The 22,461-nt window shown below is 37.1% G+C and overlaps 1 protein-coding gene across 2 annotated transcripts; it reads left to right on the top strand.

Moving 5' to 3' along the window:
• Positions 1 to 322: 322 nt before the first annotated feature.
• On the top strand, positions 323 to 21,032 carry gal3st4 (galactose-3-O-sulfotransferase 4). 2 transcript variants are annotated; one of them, XM_067442968.1, is made up of 4 exons: positions 323 to 604; positions 16,723 to 16,833; positions 18,887 to 19,196; positions 19,672 to 21,032. In XM_067442968.1, the coding sequence occupies exons 2-4, from the start codon at positions 16,727 to 16,729 to the stop codon at positions 20,662 to 20,664; spliced, it is 1,410 nt and encodes a 469-aa protein (XP_067299069.1). In that variant the 5' UTR covers positions 323 to 604; positions 16,723 to 16,726; the 3' UTR covers positions 20,665 to 21,032. The 2 variants fall into 2 exon arrangements, with proteins under 2 accessions (XP_067299069.1, XP_067299062.1); XM_067442961.1 differs by lacking the exon at positions 323 to 604 and adding an exon at positions 15,744 to 16,134.
• Positions 21,033 to 22,461: the final 1,429 nt, after the last annotated feature.

Below are 22,461 nucleotides of genomic sequence, written 5' to 3' on the forward strand. Positions count from 1 at the left end.
GGAAAGGTTCCATGGATGTTTAAGGATCTTCACGGAACCGTGTCAATAAAGAACCTTATTTTAAAAAGTAAACACAGATTTCATTAGTGATTATATATGATTAATTAACAAATGATTGTTCTAACACAACTGTCACTTGTATTGCTGCAGTGTTGCAACAAAAGCACTGAAATGTAGTATGGTATTAACAGAGCCATAGATATGGCTCTTGGTATTAAGAGACGTTGCAGCAGACAGGATAAAGTTACACTCTCCCTGCGGTGTGTGGAGCCCGCCGCGCGTGCACGCACTCACAGAGCGCTGCTGACAGACCGGGGATACAGTAGTGGATGGGGGTTGGGACAGATGGATTGTCGCAGACGCGAGGAACTTCTTAAACGAGTGAGATCGCATTTAATGTAGTTTAAAGGACTATCACAGCGTGGTAGGCTGTTTATCAACACAAAACTTTGGTACAGTTGGTGGATAACGGAAGGCTAGTGAAGGCTTGATTCACAGGGAATGCTGGAGTGCCGAGGAAACTAACATTTCTTTGCTCTTGGAGTAACGTTAACTTAAAGGAACAGCCACAGATTTGCACTGACGCGCCTGAGACACATTCTGGGTGAGTAAAGCTAGACCTGATAATATATACAAACAAATGACAGTCTAAATGTGCATTTTCTCTTAGTCTTAGCCCAACGTTCTTTAACTTCAGCGTCGTCCAGGCTTCATTTAGAATTCAAATATCTTAATCAGACCGCGCACTGTGTACGCTTTTTATTTACTTGTATACTTTATTTAGGCTACTTCTGTTTACTTGTGTCTTGAATAACGTTACGTGTCGGGTCAACATATGGTCTAATGACATTCACCCTAAAGCGCTTTTCCGTTGCTATAGTCATCCTGAGTAATTACATAGATTATTCGGCGATTAGTGAAGGTAAGCTTGTTTAGCGTCTGCTAAGTTTCTAGACGCATTGCTTTGGTCACATTGATTTTAACCGCCTGTGGAACAAGGTTGGACTGTTGTCCACTCTCCAATTTTCCACACAGATGCAACTTTCTGCAAAGGACTTTTATCCAACACCTTTGTGTTGTTCTGAAGTTTCACATAAAGGGATAATGAATCCTCCAAAAGTTCTGTCATTATTCACTCACCCTCATGTTTTTCCAACCCTGACTGAATATCCTGGTCACTTTTTTCATTATAAAAATGAACTAGGACTGAAGCTGTCAAGCTCTGAAAAGATGACAACAGCAACAAAAATACCATATATCATCATAAGTGACCCATGTAAGCTGTGTGATATATAAAGATAACTGAACAAAGGTAATTATTAGCTGAAAAGTATCTATAGATCTCATTGGCACATATAAGAGAAGCATGTTGAGTGCATTTTAGTGCATTTTAATTTTTAGTGCATTGGTTGTTCTAGTTCACTAAACTGAATGATTTGTTTCTAAATCGGACTGATCTGTGAAAAGAAGCAGCAATAAAGACTGCTGTATTTTAGTTTTGATGTTAAGTGAGCCATTATGTGCAAGTACAAATCAAGTACAATCCAAAGAAATGTTGTTTTTGATATTTGTATTATAAAATGTATTGTTCTAGTCCTGGAATCTCGGTGAAAAGAGGTACACCAATATTTCCCAGATTAACTGAAATGTTGATTTGTATGATGTTTTACTGTTTTATCACTGTTTCAACTTCACATATCTCATCACCACTCTCATATATTCTCAAGAATGCGTTAATAGATTGTTCAATCATCTCTCATTGATGCTCATTGAGGACAGAGGTATCTGGTGATGAGCCATAGGTCTACCACATTTAAACAATATAGGGTTTAAGTTTAGTCATGCTCATAAAGGACTACCTCAAGTTTACGTAAATCAGGGAGCCAGCCCTAGAACATTTAAAAATGGGTCGTACCTCTGTTCTGATTGGAGATAGCATGGAACACGTGCTAGATCTGTATAATCGTGTACACAAAAATATGGTTCTTTAAAAGTTCTTTACACGTATTAATAATTCTATTTAGATATGCTAAATTGGTTCTTTATTCTATAGTTTCAGTTTAGGGTTCATTATTCCCACCTTATTTTTTCAAATCTGTAACTGTCAAAGCCTCCTCTTTACTGATTTTCTTGAGCTCAGCCATACAACTACAGAGACTGTCAACACACTCTCGACAGGTAAATTATTTATTTCTTAAATGTTAAAAAAATTTGAACTTTAAAAATTGTAACTGGTTTCCTACCAATTATGTATTTTTCTCTTTTTAGCTTAACAGAACATGTAAGTGTGAGCAGCTCTGTTCAGTTAAGGATAGGCTACTCATCTTCTCTTCTCCACAAAGTAAGTTACAAAGATATTGAATTTATGATCCATATTGTTAGATACTGTTCATTTGTGTTCATTTTTGGCCTTCATAAACAATTGTAATTGTAACCATAACTCTAACTCAATTTTGTATTTCAGATGCTGACACATATCATAATCTCATCATCTGCAGGGAGAAACTGCCACTCAGATCATTGAGGATTGTGACGATATTTCACTGGAACTTGGTCTTCATTACATCTATATCATGTTCAATATCAAAAGATGTCAAATGTTATTTATTAATGTATTCAGCAAACGTTTTTAGAGCACTGTCATTTTTGCTACAATTTGTCATCAATAAAAAATAAAAGTACTTAATTAACTCAACATGCTGTGGTTTATTTATTTTTTATTTAAAACCAGGCAGATAGAGGACTAAAAAATACAATAAAAATAAATCATATATAAAAATAATATTAGAATGTTTAAACTTTTCATTTTCTGTCGGTGTTAGTACACAATGTAACTATACACATCACAACATGTAAAAAGGAAAATCTGGAGTTATTTTGCCACTTATTGAGCAGTAGGCTAGATGGAGCAGTTAACCTCCCGTCTTTGCCAGATAGTGTTACCATAAAAATGGTATGGACTTATCTAACTGGGGATACGGTGAATAAGCTAAAGTCCCAAAAAGTTGGCGTGTTCCTTTAAAAGGTTATATAACACCATTAAGGTCCACACTTTCAAAGCATGGTTCTTTATGGAACCTTATAAAAACCCTGAACCCTAATTTGGTACTGTTTTAGAACCATTTTTCCTAAGAGTGTAGGACAGCAAAGTAAATATCTGTATCAAGTTTTAAAAGGGAAGAGAAAACACTTCACTTACCTTTTGTTGTTGATTTCAAAGCTAAAGGCTATGCATCTAATCACAGTAGCCAATTTGGGTAAATGCCAACATGGTCAGGTTGCGTGACATTCCCGCATCCTCAAAAAGCTGAACAAAACTAAACAAATGTTAAAATGACCCAGACTAAATTACATGTGGGTTCTCTTTCATCTATAGGATGAAATGTTTTGTGCAGTGAAATATCAGGTGCAGAGAGAATAAAACCATCATGAGACCTTTTAAGACACCTGTTGGAACAGGATCTGAACAGATCACAACAAATAATCAATAAGTTGTTTTTCACTAATAGGGCCATCAAGACATGAAAGTTGTTTATCACCATACAGAGCCGTCCCAAGCAGAAAGTGTGCCCCAGTTTGGACGCCAACATAAATTACCTTTCTGCACATAATTCAGGTTACACAGCTTGCCATCAGATGCACTGCTTTCTAAGCCACAGTCTAACCCACTAAACTATGCTGGGGGATATGGAGGAAGTGACAATGCAGGCTTTAGCAAACCACAGAGTTAAGTGTCAACAACAGTCAGAAGAACCATGCTAGTTTGACAAATTTTCACACTGCAAAAAAATGCTTTTCTTATTTTAAAGGGGTGATTAATTGAGAAATCAACTTTCCTTTGAGCTTTTGATATATAAAAGGTCATGATAGTATAAGATTATCCTTTAAGTTTCAGATCTGAAAACGTCCTTTTTAGTCAAAGAAAAGCTTTTATAGACACCAGGCCCAGAAAAGATCGTGAGCTCCATTCTTACGTCACAGCGCTACGAAACACCGCGTTCAGTAGCCCCGCCCACCGACTCATGGAGCTGTTCGGCCAATCACAAGCCAGCAGCAATAACAATGTGGAAGAAGATGGCAATATATTGTGGAAGAACACAGTTGCTGCATAAGCTTCCTTTAGATCATAATATTAGGAATGTGTGATACTTCATTTATTTTTAATGAAGTTTCAGCTCATGTGGGGAAGAACGTTTCTGTGCTCACTTCATTTCACTGCTGAATCGATTGTAAACAAGTCTCAAGTGCTGGATTTGCAGACACAATGTTGTGCCTTCTATATTGGATCTGACAGGAATGGTGCAACAAACATATGTGAGTAAAACATCTTTTTTATGTAATAGTACTAGTCGTGGGGCTGTACCTAGGCCTGTCACGATAGACGATAAATTAATTAATCGCACAATAAAAAAAATGACCCTCGCGCTCGAGCGGACTGGGTTTTGTGAACTGTGCCGCCCCTAATATGCACCTAAAACACAATCATCCGTTGCAGTTTTCATCCATTTTATTTATTGTTTTTGGTACTTATTTAAATGCATTTTTTTTAAACAGACTGAGAGTCCATGCTTTTATTGTTTTTGGTTGTTTTGTTCATTTATTGTGGTTATTTAAAATGTTTCCATTTTTAGTGATAAATAGAAATTAAAGTTTATTGATCTTTAAAAAGGTGTACCTGCATTTTTATGCCATTATCATTATTTTAGATGAAAATGGTCTCAGAACGACAATATTATCATTTATCGCAATAATTTCTTGGCCAATTTATCGTCCAGCAAAATTTGTTATCGTGACAGGCCTAGCTGTACCAGACGGGCTACCCCCAAAATGTACGCCCTTCGGCAGAAATTCTTTCTTGATCTGGGCGTGCACGTGTGTGTGATTCGCGCTTATATCGACCAATCGTGCGTGTAATACAATTGCGGGTGGATGAGAAATAAATGATTGTGTTTGTTTATTAAATGTGAACTGAACTGACAGGGGCATAGATATGACAGCAGAGCTGAAGCTCATTAAATATTCAAATCTTATCCAATCCTAGCCATGGGCGTTTACTTCCAAATCTCCAGTGTGGCATGCCCATCAAAACCCAGCGTTCAGAAGAAACCCATAAAACCAGTGTAGAAAATAACCTATTACTTTATTATTATTATTGATGTTTTTGAATGTAAAAAGCACACAAACGGCATTAGTTGACGTCAGACAATGGTATAAAAAAAATTAAAAAAGCCAGTTCATGACACCTTTAAGCAAAAACTCTCTTAATTTTAAGTTATTTTTCCCCAAAACGAGACAATTACTTTTGCTTGTCTAGTACTTCTTGTTTTAAGAATGTTTACGTGTTTGGACTAGAAACAAGACAAAAATACTAAGTAAGAAAAACATTTTTTTGCAGTGCATACATTTTCAGACAACATTCAGACATTTCATGATTATCATTTGGGAAAGGTTCTTTATTGCCATTGATTGTTCAATAAACAACTTTTAGCTTTTTCCCTGCCATTGAAGGAAATTTCTGCCATTTGTGAGACAATGATTCCCCGCCTTCCCTCCTTTTTATGTATTTACTGTTATACGGTAGGGGGTGCTATGACACATCTTCTGAAATAGTATACTGAATCTCCTGTTCAAAACATGTGCAAGCAAAATGCAGAAACAAGCGATTATCATACGTAATCCATTTGTAAAATAACGCAGCCATCAACATTAAACAGCATATAAATCAAAATTGCCTAATGTTACTGAATGAAATGTCAACCCAGGACAAGTTTTATAAGACTGTGCTAACATTAGGTGTGTGTTGATGGACTTGATCTACTGCATCTATGTTTTAATTATTTGAATCTAAACTTTTTTTAGAAAATATTAGAATTTTTTTAAAATTTTGAGTAGGGTAAACTTAAATTAAACAAATTTGTTTAATCAAATTAACTTTTATGAGTATAGAAGTTTATTTTTCTGTTGAGTTTACTAAAAACGGACTCATTTTAAGTAATTTGAATTGATTAATTGTTTGGAGTTTTTTAACTTGTTTCTTTTAATTTAGACAAGCGTAAATCTAACTACAACTGGGCTGGGATTTCTATTTCACAGCAATCTTTGCCATCACACTTGAAAGGGAGAGTAAATGCTAAAATAATGTGTTATATAATGTTTTTGTGCAAGATTTATGTTAATAGGGGATTTAGTAGTGTTTAATGTTTAGCTATGATAATTTAGAAGAGTTTCTGCTATGTAACTCACAGTTCAGGCAGTGACGTATTAGTTTACTTAGATTTTTTAAGAGCAATTTAAAATGTAAGAGTACAAAATAAAAATCTGCTAGTTATGCTCACTTAAACTTAATTTCTTAACTTAAACATTTTAATGAACTGATTTTTTTGAGTGTAGCTAATTTTGGGCCAGATTTACTAGGGCAAATTAGCCTTAAAGCACAATCCCAAAAAAGCACAGGTGGGAATGAAACGTTTTGTGCCTGATCTACTGACGACCCGCAAATTAAAGAACACAGACACAGCCTGACCTTTACCATAATGACCATAATACAATTTGCATCTGGTTAAAGACATGTTTTTGAGGCGGTAAATACTGGCGCTAACACCAGTAAACTGACGAGCGCAACCCTTAGTAAAACACCTTGCATGGTTCATTGAATAGCGAAGAATAGTGAACTACAAGGCATTGTTCCAGCAATTAGTATATTGTAAGTCCAGTTGTGCATCTAATTTTTGCACATACAAAGCTGTCCAGCATGTTTACATTTACTGGCAAATAAAAAAAGGGAAATGAAATAGGGTAAAAAATGCAGGAAATCTAAACCTGATGTTTGCCTTATTGAAATTCATACAGTAAAACAAGTCCTTGTTTCTTAGTCTTGACTCAGTAACAAGAAAAAAGCTCAGATCTCTTTAAAAAATTGCGCATAAACTATTTGTCTTTTGTTACATTGTGAAATGTACCCCTATAGGCAAAGACTATTGTGTATCAGGTAATACATGTGCTTGCTGATGTAACAATGAGTATTTAATTCCTTGTTTTTGTGGGGATACAAAAACAATGTTTAAACTTGATTTGCCTGTTCAAAAAGCACTGATGATGTAAGTAATGTGTATGCTCAGAATCCTTTCCCTCAACAAAATCCACAAGTGGCCACAAAAGACATTATTACAAGGTATAAATGGCCATCTGTCTCAGCTGATCACTTACTCATGCCTTAAAAATAATAGTTTTGTTTAGAAGCTTTTGGAACTGCTTATTTATATGCTTACAGGATTGAGTGAGTGTTACTGGTTCTATTTTGAGCTGTTCGTCATCCCAAGAATCCCTGAAGCAGTTTTATTAGATTTCATCTGGTGAGCGGGTGTTAGTTAATTACATCTTTAGTGCATGCCAGTGTTTTCTGCACTGCAATTCAGCATCTCTTTGTTGCATTGTCCTCGCTCTAGGCAACAATGAACACAGTGCAACTCTGCAACCCGTAATGTCTGATTAATTAACAAATGGCTCTTTTAGACAAATGACTGATTATAAGTATATCTGAACAGATTTTTTATTAAATATATTGAACATATTTAAAGGGTTAGGTCACCCAAAAATTAAAATTATGTCATTAATTACTTACCCTAATGTTGTTCAACACCCGTAAGACCTCCGTTGATCTTCGGAACACAAATGAGGATAGTTTTGTTGAAATCCGATGGTTAAGAAAGGCCTTCATTGACACCAATGTCATTTCCTCTCTCAAGACCCATAAAAGGCACTAAAGACGTTGTTACAAAGCCCATCTCATTACAGTGGTTCTACAATAATTTTATGAAGTGACGAGAATAGTTTTTGTGTGCAAAAAAAACCTAAATAATGACATGATGGGCCGATTTCAAAACAAAGATTCGAACCGTTGTGAATCACCAACGATTCATGATTCGGATCGCGTGTCAAACTGCTAAAATCACGTGACATTAGCGATCCGAATCCTGTACAGACAGTGCGGACATAAGTGAACACAGTTTAAAAAAAGTTGCACTGGTCTTGAAGTTTTTAAAGTAGCTATACTTGCAAATGTTCATTTTATTCAAAATAAAGCTATCTAACACCGGGATGGGCAACATCGGCTCTGGAATATCACTGTCCTGCAGAGTTTAGCTTCAACCCTAATCAAACAGACCTGAACCAGCTAATCAATATCTTTAGGATTACTAAGCAGTGGCGCCTCCAATGAGGCGCCATTGGTAACCCTAAAAAAATAATATATTTTAATAATATATTTAGTAATATTTTAATGTCTACCCATATTTTCAAACTTTTTTTTTTTTTAACAGCAACGAACATTCCTTTATTGAGGATTTCAATATCATACTGCTTGGTTTGTGTCAGAATCGCTTTGAACTTGAAACTGACAAAACTTACAATTAAACCAGTAGTTCACCATGTTTTTTGATATGAATTTTGTATCTTTAGTTTTGTCATGATAATCCAAAGTGTTAAACTTGCTGCAACTCCAAATGGGAAATTGGTAAGTTTTCAGTTGATGTGCGAAACATCACTAAACATTATTTGTAGTGCCTTACATCCAATAATCACAATAAGCTTTGCTTCAGCTGGTAAACAAAGTTACATTTACATTAGGAAAGCTATTCAATGACCATAACTTGTTAGCTAACTATAAAACATAACTATAGAGCATGGATTAATTATGGATTCATATGAATGAGATTACATATTTATATTTTTACTTAACCTGTTATATTTTTACTTAACGTAATGATTTCTTCTTTATTTAATGTAGGCTATTTTTAAATGGGCTTAAATCTGTCATGAAAATAAGTTAGGCTATTACTGCCATAGCTTAAATGCTAATATTTCACCAGCAAATTGTAGAAGCATAGTAGAAACAATTCTGTTATTAAAAAGTTGATATAAAACTGCCTCGTGTAATTTAGATGTATTATTTTTCAAAATAATTTTTCTGCCTTGCACATCCTGAATTCTCGTATTCCTAATAAAATTACTTTTTGTGCAACAACTAGTTTCATTAATGTTATTCAAAACTGTAATTTAATCTGCATATCATCCTGACAAATGACATAAAAGAAATTAAAGTATAGCTTAATTTAAAGAAATACTTTTTGTGGGTTAGATAAAGAATATATATTGAATTTAATGCAGGTTAACACTTTTTTCCCCGTGTATGTTTAAGTGTGCCCCCCTATTATTTTTACTGTCCCCCTCTGGCCACCCCATGCCAAATTCGGAGTGTCTATTTACACCAAGTGCAAATAGCGTGCCTGGTTGGCAAGCGTTTACATTAGCTTCACCCAATAATGCCTGGTTGGGCCACACAAGACTACAATGCAGCAGCAGTTTCAAAGTCTTCAGTGGTGTAGTTAGTAGAGCATAAAGTTTACAGCAAGAAGATACATTTTTGTAGTGCGGCAGTGGCTCAGTTGTTCATGTAGGTTGACTACAAACCGGAAGGTTGGTGGTTTAAGCCTCGGTTCCACCTGACCAAGTGTCGAAGTGTCCATGAGCAAGACACCTAACCCTAGCTGCTCCCGATGAGCTGGATAACACCTCACATGGCTGACACCACCGTCGGACTGTGAATGAGTGAGTAAATGGGTGAATGTAAGGCTAGATGTAAAGCGCTTTGGATGATCATGGGTCTGCTGAAAGCGCTATATAAATGCAGTCCATTTACCATAACTATTAGGGTCCACATTAATGGATGATGGCCAATATAATTCTGTTTACACTAAGTGCATGCTTGTCTGCTGCTTTAAATGCTCGAGCTCGTTAAGCAGGATGGATTCTGATTAGATGCCAATGTTTTTATCATTCATCAGATGGATCAAATCTGAAAGTGATTCCAACAGTATCGTTTCTCTATATTGTTTTTGCCGTGAACTCTGAACTCAGAGTGAACTCTGCTATACTTTAACAATGAGAATGAATTTTAGAACTACAGTATATCTGTATTGTTATATTTTATATCCTTTTATACCCATGTAACTAGGTTTTGACTCCTGCTCTGACCAGAAAGTTTCCTAAAACATACTGATAACATATTCTATCTTAATCTCTCAGTAAGAGGTATAGACAATACAAGCTTATAAATATAAAATGAAAAAAATATAATATAAAATAAATAAAATCATTTAATTCTATAACAGTAAAAAGGAATGAAACATATGAAAGACTGGAATATGAAATAAAAGATATGAAATATGAATTTCTGGAAGCTGAGCTGAATGAGAAAGCACTGTTACTACACATCTGGCACGGACCAGGCCCTCAGTCACTCCTTAGAGACCAAATGCAAACTTTAGATAATAATAAAAAAATATTTAAAAAATCACACTAGAAGAAATCATTTAAAGCCGCACTTGGCTACTTTTGCTCTCGGGGTCCCCCTACAGTTTGGAAAAAATAATGTCCTCAACTACTGTCGTAAGAGCTGTCATCCTACAACAGGGGATGCCATCACGCGTGCATTTGTTGACATGACAACCCTGATAGCCCTGAACTAGTGATGCGTGGCTCGTCTCATAACCCGCGGACCCCGTATGTCTATTTAATGGTCGCGGGTCCGCGGCGGGTTGTAAAAATATATACAGTGGTGCGGTGCGGGCCAAATAACTTCATAAAAGCGTCCCACGGGTTGGTGCAGCACTAACAGTTCCCCTGAACACTGCAAGAGGAGTTCAGAGTTCTTCTGGCGTCGCGTGTGAAATGTCTTCATCCCAGGTAACGTTACAGTCAGTGGCATATATTTCAGCATGTCATATGAATATAATTTCATGGGTTTTATTTTTTTCAAACGCCTAATAATCACGATGCTCACGTTTACAAGCCAGCGTCAATAAAGTAGTCTATTGGTTACCGTTTTACAGAATCTATATGATACTTCATTTCAATGTTTGAGTGGTAGCTCACCGTAACAAGCAGGACAGCATCGGTCGGGCACGCCTCCTTCAGCTCACGCCAACGAGCAAACGCTGGTCACATTTTGATCCTCGTCCTGCCTTTAATCCCATCACTTTTTCGTTTCCTCTTATTGCTTTCCTCCAACCAAACCTTTTCTTTCTTATTTGTCTCTGCTGCTTCGGACATGACTATATTATCCGACGAACACAGTTGGGCTCGCACGTCCGAATTTAAGGAAGTGTGGGTGTTGGTGGAAGTGACGTATATGCCGTAAAGCAGTCAAATTTTGTAGTTCTTTTTGTTCTCGGGTTACTACCCGAAACCTGAAGTTTAAAAGAATGATTAAAAACGATACAGACCCCATCAGGCTATGGCAGACGTGTCATTCAACCTATTGTAAGTCGATTTATCATCACAAGAGTCTTAAAAAATATATTATGAAGGTTGAAAAGTTACCTAGTGCTGCTTTAAAGGTGTCCTAGAATGAAAAATTGAATTAAGGCATATTTGAATAACAAGAGATCAGTGCATGGACATCACGTACAGTGAGTCTCAAACACCATTATTTCCTCCTTCATATGTAAATCTTGTTTGTGAAAAACACTACGGAAACACAGGCGATTCTCGACATAATGGCAACTGTGACGCAATCACTGGGGATCATTAATATGTACGCCCCCAACATTTGTATATGGCAGCACATGCATCGGGCAAGGATAGCGAAAATGGCAGATCATGGAAATAGATGTTATGTTCCAGGCTGTGCAGGGGACGTGGGAACTTTTCATACCATTTTCATAGTATATCCTATCACTGCTATGCCGACGACTTCCAATTTTATTTTATCAATTTGATCAATTTTAAGAACCGTACATCTAACAATGCATTAAATTGTTTTAAAGATATAAAACAGTGGCTGGCAAATAACTTTTTACAATTAAGTTAGAGCAAAACGGAAGTCCTGATTCTTGGATCCTCCTTGTCCAGTCAACCTGGACTAGTCGTCAAACTAGGCCTGTTAGCTTTGAACATACAAGATCCTGTGAGGAACCTTGGAGTAATTTTTGACTCCTCCCTTCTTTTCAACAAGCAGATTAGTGCCGTTGTAAAAAGCAGTTTTTACCAACTGAGACAAATTGCTAAATTTAAATCTTTGCTTTCCCTTTCTAACTTGGAAATTGTAATCCATTCATTTATTACATCTAGGTTAGATAGAATTGTAATTCACTGTACAGTGGTTTGCCCCAAAATGCATTATCTCATTTACAACTTGTTCAGAATGCTGTAGCTAGACTGTTACTTGGATTAAGGAAAAGGGATCACATTACCCCAGCGCTGAGAAACTTACACTGGCTCTCGGTCAAATGTAGGGTGGATTTCAAAATGTTGATGTTTGTTTATAAAGCATTATCTGGCCTCGCTTTCAAGTACATCAGTGATCTTATACATCCTTACTCTCTGACAAGAGCACTAAGGTCCTCTGACCAACTGTTACTGACAGTTCCTCACTGCCGCTATAAATCTGAGGGTGAACACGCTTTTTCGGTGAGGGGTCCGAAATTGTGGAATATGTGAGGTCATCTTCATCTTTAGCCATTTTTAAGTCGTCCTTGAAGACATATCTGTTCTCTCTAGCCTTTGAATAGATTATAAATTATGTGTTGATTTTGATAGAATTATTTGTTGTTGTTTTTTAACTGTTTTTAATTTTTTTTATTAATTTGTAAAGCACTTTGGCTCAACCTTTGTTGTTTTTAAAAGTGCTATATAAATAAAGGTTGACTTGACTTGGCTTGACTTGACCATTTCAGAAGTAGCTCTGGCTGCAATGTTCTTCCGCAAGATGCATACAGTTCTGTTTATTAATCGCTAGAGCGCAAAAAGTTACGGATGCCAGCTTTAAACATTTTTTACTGTCTTTAATAATTCCGCCTGTTATAGAGGGCTTTTTGAGTTTTTTTTTTTTTTTTTTTTTAGGTTTAAGGTGTCTTGGTACTCTATTTTACACTTATAATTTTGAAGATCTACTGGCCTGAGCACAAAAACAAAAGGAAGCTTATTCAGTGGTCTTAAAAGGCCATTACCCTGAAAGTTGTATTTGAGAGTAAAAAAAACAAAAAAACAAAACGTTTTTCAAGAATATTGTTTTTTAAGTGATTTGACACTACATTTTAATATTTCAGCTGGGCTCCTAGCCTGAAATCATTCAGGAGGTCCTAAAGAAGCTTCATGTAAAATTTGGTGCTTTTATCACCTCTGTAACGGTATTACTTAATATGTGCACTACCCAACTGGACTAAGCAGGCAGTCGATGAATGGCAGTTTAAGGGTGCTTTCACATCTCTAGTTCGGTTCATTTGGTCCAAACCAAAGGCAAACAATTATATATTGTTGCATTTTTCAGCTTTTCTGGTTCCTTTTCACACCACACTGATTGCTTTGTTCCGAACCAGTTGAAACGAACCAAAACGCAGGCACGTGATAACATCCACATCACTCATTGGCCATGGCGTATTTCCTAAACTGCTTTTCGATTGGTCAGAATTTACGTGTGGGAAAATTCTAACAGAAGAGGCAAAGCCAGCAAACTATAATAACACTATGGAGAGACGACTGCGCGGGCTAGTTTTGTCCCTGGCCATAACCTACTACATTGTGTGTATTAACCACAGTATGCAAACTATACATTTCTATAATGAAGCGCGGATGCGACTTGAAAACAACGTTCTAATGCACTGCAAACAGCGAGCACGCATCGCTCGTCACTTCAAGCGGAGACATGCATTAATTATTCTTAACTCTGACATGCTCATCTTCCGAAAATATTGCTGATCTGTTAGGTAATAATGGCATGCACACAATAGCTGTGTCTCATTTCGTTAAATTTCGAAGGCTGCGTCCTCCGGAGGACACGTCCTGTGTAGGTTGCAGTATACGGAGTGTCCTCAATCAGAATTAAATGAGACGTCCTTCGTAGGACACACAGGCAGGAAGTATCACGTTGCTATGCCAACAAGTTCAGCCTCGTTGCGCTCTCACGGCAGTTTATATGAATGAAAATGATTTATAACTTGAAAATTACTATGGAATGTTTCTTGTCTTGACAGCAATGTACTGTTCTAAACGTTTAAAAAGCACTAAAGCGTTGTAATCCTGTTAACCACAATCTGTTTGAGGTAATAGAGCTTAAAAATAAACACAAGCTTGAACTTACATTTTAAACGCCACACCTAGCTCGCATGTATATCTGGCAGTGGTGCCGTTTTTTCATATAATATAAAAAAAATATTTATGACGGTTGTTAACGGCGACGCAAAGAATTATGGGTTATCTCCAGCCGCGAAGGCTACACCTTATGCACACTCCGAAATCCTGTGAAAGAAGGACGCATTCGAAGGTCGGATTTGAAGTGTCCTACTCACTTTTTTTGAAATGAGACGGCCTTATGACGTATGCACCCTTTAAATGCGACCTCCGGAGGACGCAGCCTTCTGAAATGAGACACAGCTAATGTCAGTACAGCTAACTACGGCAGCTGGTTTAGTCCAAAAATGATTAGTACTTTTGCAGTTGGTTCTGTTCGAGGTCAGATCACGTTCTCACCACAAACGAACCGCTCCAGAGTTCGTTTGAAAGTGTACCGAGACCACCTCTTCAAAGAGGTCTTGGCAAGCTTGTTTAGTCTGCTTTTGGTGCGCACCCGAGTGCGATTGCTGCTTTCACACCTGACCAGAATAACCGCACCAAAGAGGGAAACAAACTCTAGTATGATTTAACCAAACTAAGTCTCTTCCGTATTGGCCTCAAGAGAAACTAGGGGGGTTGCTGCTTGGTGACAACCTGTTTGCACAGAGCGTTTCAAAGCGTGGTGGGGACTATTTTCAGGCGCTGCCTGTATCATTGGTACAGCAGCAAATACTGTATCATTGGTACCCTGGTACAGCAAAGTTTCCAGATTATTGCACAGGAAGGAGAGTGTAGGAGCCTATCGGTCTAGAAAATGGCAACTTTTCTATAGTTAACTATGCACATCACAACATGTAAATAGGAAAATGTTGGCATTGTTTTGCCACTAATTGAGCCGTAGGCTAGATGGAGCCGTTTATCTCCTGTCTTTGTGCTAAGCTAAGCTAGCGGTGGGTGTATCAGTTATGAAAAGCATGGAGATGAGAATGGTATGGACCTATCTAACTCTGTGGGATACGGCAAATAAGCTGAAGTCTCAAAATGTTGGCGTGTTCCTTTTATGTAGGAGGATATTGATTAAGGCTTTAATTATACATTTTATTAGGATTTATATATATTGAAGTGACAGTAGATTTCAGAATCCGCACCCTTCAGTCCCATTAAGGTGGCATCCATTTAATAATTTTAATAAATATAATATTTTACACTTTTGCATCCTGTTAATGTACAACAATACAAATATGTATCTGACAAAATAAAGTATAAATAGCATCTGATTACTATTAACAGGGCAAAGCACTGCTTTTACGTGGTGCAAATAGAATACACCACTTTTTTCAGTGTAAATAGAAACTATTGCTATCTATTGCCAAAATATTTCCTGGCGTCGGGTTAAATTATTTATTTGTTTGTTTATTTTACTCCATTCTGCAGGACAGCGGCACTCCAGGACCGACGTTGCCCACCCCTGATCTAACATAGCCTATATCACACACAAAGAAAAAAAAAAGAAGGAAAAAAAAAACCTTGCATGTGTGCCTCTAATGAGATAACAATGATATAAAACTATGGAGAATACCGTATTCGTGGCAATCTCGTGGTTATAAAGATGGATGGATGTGTTTACTTATGTGCACTGCATGCGATAATGTCTGCGCGTATTGTTCCTGCAAATCTGGATTTGTGCTTGTAAGCAAAGAGCAGGTCTGACGTCAGACCGCGACTCACATAGCAGCAGACTGGTCCCTAAACACCCACCCACACTCTCTCAAAACACAAAGCGGTCCCTTTTCTCCGTCTTAATCTATCGAGAAACTGAAGAGAAGCGAATGCACGTTAAGCGAACGAGAATTTTAACGCACTTGACGGCAATCGTGCAGGCGCTCTGTTGTCGGACCATGTATTACACAGACGTCGTCGGGCGGATTTGAAAGGCATCGGCCGAGATGCACCGTGGCTGTTGCCAAACGCCGTTCTACAGTGATACCGGGCGGATTTTATCATGGCTTTCAGACGGTCAGCTCGGTAAGTGTGCCGGGTTCATACTGCTAGGCGCAATCTGTGATTTATGACAGCGGCAGTATGTCTTTGTCTGAACGAATTCTGAAACACCCTTTTCATCGAGACGAGACAAGCGAATAGAAAAGGCCATTTTTTCATCTATTTTGTCACTCAGTCTGTTTTAATTGTCCTCTTCTCGTTTTCATACAAACATAATTTAGTTTGCAATGAACCATTAAACAAACGTCTGTTCGCTTTGATCAAAGCATGAGTGGTAGAGAGTCTGTTGCAGATATATATCAGCGTCATAAGAGTTTTCAATAGCAGCCTTTAAGCTTTTTGTATGAGTTTAGTATATGTGTATTTGATCTGACAACAGATACACCTGGCTGTTTTTCTCCTCAGTTTTCCTGTCATATTGAATGTCTTCTCCATTTTCTGTCACTTCTGTGTTTCTAATCACGGCTTTCCTTTGGCATGCGCACGTTCTTCCCTTTTATTGTCCCGTTGGTTTTTTTTTATCATTTCATACTCTATTAATGGACATTTAACTCTCCTCCTGTGCTGCACAATAATAACAGTCGAGACTAACCGTGCTCTTCTTGATCATAGGAGAATGCGGTGGTTGGGATGTTATCGGCTGGGGCCCATATGGAAAGCACTCCTGGTATTTGTTGTCATCGCTTTTGCTGGGCAACTTCTGGGAGTTATCTTCAACAAGAGGTAAGAAAATGTTCTCATTTCTATTTCCATTCTTTCTCAAATACATGAGAAAATGCATCTTCTGCTTGATTACTGTACTCTATATACAGCATTTATAAAAACATTGCTTGAGTAGGCCTACATATTTATTATTATTATTATTAGGGGTGTAACGATACCCTCATGTCACGATCCGAACCATATCACAATACTGACCACATGATACAATATTATTGATATACTCCAAGACATATGGTAATATTTTATTTATTTATTTTTTAACAGTTAATTTAAAATGCTAAATTTGGAAATGAATAGTCTTGGATTTGGTGTTGGTAACCCAATGCACAGGACAACATTGACACCAAAATAAAAATATTCATGATTCTAAAGCTGAAAATACAGAATTATTTTAGACATTCTTGCACTCTGTAACTGACTATATATTTTAAATAAAATAAGTCACTTATAATATAGGGACTGGTAACAAAAGACATTTCGCATTATCAGGGCCGACAAATATTACCCCCATTGCACTTATTATACATTATATTCAACATTATATATTAGTTTAATGTAGTTCTGAGACTAAAACTCTGTGAACATTTTCATTTTGGTTGAACTGTGTGTATACAGATTGTCATTATCCGCGATACATATTGTCACTCTCCACGGTACATATTGCTTTTGTTGTATTTTTGATTTATTGTCAAACAATATATTGTTACACCCCTGTAATGTTTTATTAACACATTTCGGGAGGAGCACGTTCAGATAATTAAACCTAATTAAACACAAGTGGAGCACGCTCAGATAATTAAACCTAATTAAACACGAGTGGAGCACATTAAGCTAATCAACTGAATCAACGATAAGAGGTATACATATACAGCAACAGCAGATTTACCTTCTTTCGTTGATTTTTTTTATTTTAGCATCACTCCACCACCCCATCTCCTACTTTGATTTAATAAACTCTTATTAGATGTCAACACAATCCATAATACAATACAGTCTAGTTCTAGACTATCTCTATCACGGGGGGATACTCTGGGTTCGGCCAAAATTCCGAGCCCGAACCCCTTCCATGGACAGCACGCCAAATACACATAATCTTTACTCTATTTAATTTGATGTAAGTGTGAACTCGTGAACTATTGTCATTTAACATTGTGTTAAGAAATAATGTTGCTTAAATGTTGCTGGATTATTTTATGCAGCAAAATCTTCTAATGCTGTATTGGCTAATAACTTAGTGTTGAAATCATCTGTGACATGGTCCCTAAAGGATATTCTGTCATCATTTGCCTATTCTCATATCTTTCCAAACAAGGAAGTACTTGATTTCACCAAGTGCAACATGTTCCTTAAACAACATTCCAATCAACCATTTGATTCCAATCAAATCAGTTTTGAGGCACAAGCTCCCAGTTTATATCAAGTTTAGGCTTTCAACCAGGGTTAGGCACTTATAAGTTATGGGTAGGGTTAGTTTTAGGGGTAGGGAATGGGTTGTGATAACATTTTCAGGCAGGTATGTTCCAGGATCAACAAAATACGTTGACCCAAGAATGCATTTAAATCTGCAAAATTAGCACATGTCCAAACCTGCATGACTTTATTTTTTTCTGTTGAACACAAAAGATATTTTGGAAAGTAAGTCATACAGGTTCCAATGACTTGAGGGTGAGTAAATAATGACAGAATTTTCACTTTTTTATAAACTGTCCCCAGTCGAGAATATTGTGTAATTTATTCTTATGTATGATATCTTATTACAGTATTTATTCTAATATTGTGCCTCTTGGCACAGAAAAGTGATTATGTATTTCACATTCTCAGAATATCTCTCTATTCATTATTTGATTCTAATCTATACTCACCCGTTCTCTTTGAAGTGTTTATTCTATACTTCCTTAATCACTCTCAATTATATCTCTTTGTGATTATCTGTAACCTCAAAGTCCTTTTCTTATTTCACTCTTCATCTTCTTTGCAAATTTAGTAGAACAGTAGGTACATTTTCCTTCTTGTTATCATTTTTATTTTATAATTTGTTCTTTCTCTCCATTAGCTGGATGCAGCCAGAGAGGCCTCACTCCCTTTACTCTCTTCCATCTGAGGATTCCCAAGAGGCCTCTCTGGGGTCTTGTCAGCCCCACATCCACATCATGTTCCTGAAGACTCACAAGACAGCAAGCAGCACAGTTCTCAATTTGCTCTATCGCTTTGGAGAGGAGCGGGGACTTAAATTTGCCCTGCCCGTGGGGTACCAATTTGGCTACCCGCTACCCTTTATCGCTCAGAGGGTGAAAGGATACAGAGGTCCTCACGTGGCAGAATTTGACATTATGGGAAATCACATGCGTTTCAACAAACCAGAGGTACAGCATATGGTAGCTGGCATTTTCATGGACAGATCTGTTGAAATCACACTCGCTTATATTTAATCAAATGAATTAGATGTCCAAGTAATAAAACTCTAATTTCTTAGAATTAATGTAGTTTCTGCCCTAAAATGACACTAGTTGATGCTATAATAAGCACAATTATGTTTTTATTTATAATAAATACCAAATAATCATGCAAATTCTTTTGATTACTGTTTACAGATATTATTTACATTGTCTTTATCTGATTTGTCCTTTGCATGTTTTTTTTCTTTTCTTTTTTCTGGTCAGATATTAATTGTTAGTACTTTTATAGCATGTTTTTTTTCTTCTAGTCCAGAATCTGGACTTTTTAATCAGCAAAAACGGTAGAAATCTCCCCTTCTATAACCATTTTTGTTTGAGTGAATTAACATGATTGAAATTTTTCCTATTTGGGTTGCTATTTCATTTTTCACTTTTGTTACAGGTTGAGAAAGTCATGCCAGCTGACACCTTCTATTTCTCCATCCTTCGAGACCCTGTGGCACTAGCTGAATCCTCCTATGCCTACTATAAAAACGTTGCCCCTGCCTTCAGGCGTGCTAAAGGACTGGGTGATTTTGCGGACAACCCCCATAAGTACTACGACCCCAGACTCCGAAACAACCATTACGCCCGTAACCTGATGTGGTTTGACTTTGGTCTGGATCATACCTCCAATTTCAGCCTAGCGCTGGTCAAGCGCGGTGTGGCAGCAGTGCGTCGGAACTTCAAGCTTATCCTTCTCTCAGAGTATTTTGACCAATCTATGGTGTTGCTGCGCCACGCTCTGTGCTGGCCGCTAGATGCTGTGGTTTCTTTTAGCCTGAACGCCAGGCAGCAAGTGGCCAGTGGAAGGTCAGGATGGGTGGGCAAGGCTGCAGCTCCGGCCCCTTTGGCTTTAACAGACAAGCAAAGATCAAAATTACGTGAGTGGAATGCGCTAGACTGGCACCTTTACCAAGCCTTCAATTTCACTTTTTGGCAGGAAGTAGAGCGCTTTGGGCGTAGTCGACTGGAGACTGAGGTGGCCTTGCTTAGGACCAAACGGGAAGTTCTCACTCGCATTTGCTTACGCGACGGTGGCCGCCCCGTAGAAGCCAGTCGTATCCGAGACAAGACCATCCGCCCTTTCCAGAGTGGATTAGTGAAGATCTTGGGTTACGAGTTGCAGCCGGGACTGAACAATGCCACGTGGGAAGCTTGCCTGCGCATGATCAGGCCTGAGATTCAGTACAAAGACTTGCTGGATCTTCGGCAATTCCCGCGAGCCCAGCAACCCCCAGTCGCTGGAGGGCTTCCAATAAGAAGGGAGTCCTCAAAACTCAGGATTGAAGACCATGGGGGAAAGAGGTTGGTGGAGAAGGACTGGGATGGAACCATTCTCTTTCGGAATCAATCGTTAAATCATCAGGTTGATTCAAAAGTAAGATTTAGATAGTGAGCTAGTTGCACCTTTTTGCCTCACGGTCAGTAGTTATGACCAATTTTGGCTCCACGGGCCTCTATGCTGCAGTACTAGAGGAGAAGGGATATCTAAGACATAATACACACCACTTTGTCGACTCTTCCTTATCTTGCCCTTCTACATACACTCTATTTTATACCATACTAAGTGGCAGTGTTGTGAGTGAAGAAGAGGTACATTGCAGTGGCTTGAGTGATATAATGGTACAAACATGCCAGATGGTGGCTAAGTGCTCACTGTTGGTGAGTTTAATATTGAGAATAAGTGTGAAAATTCTGCTTCTCTTTCCATGACGAATCATGGTATGGTACAAAAACACAACTTATGTCATGTAAGTGGTTGCAGTTTTAAACATAGTGTTAAAAAAAACCCAGATACAGGTTTTAAACAGATAAAGTATCTTTGGTACTCTAGCATTCAATTTTTTTTAATTTTTTTTATTTAAAGAAATGAATACATTATTCAACATTAAATTGATCAAAAGTGACAGTAAAGCCATTATAATGTTTTTTTTTAAAACTTCATTATTCATTAAATATTATTTTAAATGTATCACATTTTCTACAAACTATTTGTTAAAAAAATAATAACAATTAGTAATTATTCTATAATAAGAAATATTTTTGAGCTCCAAGTCGGCATATTAGAATTATTTCTAAAGGATCATGTGACACTGAAGACTGTGAAATTTAATGCTGCTGAAAATTCAGCTTTAAAAAATAGAAAACAGAAAACATATTTTCTTTATCTCATAAACGGTGAGAATTAGAGACTTTATTCAAAAACAAAAACAAAAACAAAACCTATCCCACCTTTTGAAAGTGTTAGTGAACATCCAGTATCACTACCAAAAAAGGTAGCAATTTGATATTGGAAATGCATTTGAATTTGATTATGATACAATAAATTAATTTGCTGTATGAAGAAGTTCCACAAAAGTGGATTCAATTTAAAAGTTGCTTGAATTTAATTTTCAACAGGAATCCTGACGTTATTTTTTAAGTTGAATACATTGAATTCAATATATTCATCATTTTTTAAGTTGAATACATGCAAACCTGTTTTATATGCCTCGCATTCAGTTGTAAAAGCTGGGAACTAAGAGAAGACACAAAAGCAGGCTTGAAGTAGTTCGATATTCTGTGAATCGGTAGCGATCATGACTCCAATGGGTCTGTGAGAACAACACCTCCAGTTTTAAACACTGTGAAATAATATGACCATTCATAAAGGGCAAAATGGGCTGTAGATTTGTATTTATCAACCTCATTGATTGGCCAATGCACTTCCTGTAACAGTCTGTTTACCTCTTGATGTTTGCTAGACTTTGATATTTTCAGCATTTTTATTTTGATGTTTTGAGTAAAAAAAACAAGGTGAATGTTTATTAGCATGGTAAATGCTGTAATTTCTGAGGCCTGTCATAGACACTTTAATGACCAGACAAAAAAACTGCAATTCCAAAACAATGGTTATTTTGCCTTACAATTAGTACCTTTGTGAAGCAGTGCTTTAATAGCAAAGCTTGCTATATTTATTATGCTTTTGTATACATTTCTCTGTGTATCTACTGCATTTATACTCTAGTTTTTTCTCTTATCGTGAGTGTTGAGAAAATGTAGTGTAGAAGAAATTTGACTGGAATGCACTGTGCAAATTGCCCCATGTATGAACAGCCAGCTTTATGCAAATATCAATGCACAGAGCAAGACGATATCTTACATTACCAATTAATTTATTTCCTCTGTTCAGTATTTTTCTCTAATTCAG

The sequence above is a fragment of the Pseudorasbora parva genome, chromosome 1 (assembly GCF_024679245.1).
Source record: "Pseudorasbora parva isolate DD20220531a chromosome 1, ASM2467924v1, whole genome shotgun sequence".
Lineage (NCBI taxonomy): Eukaryota > Metazoa > Chordata > Actinopteri > Cypriniformes > Gobionidae > Pseudorasbora > Pseudorasbora parva.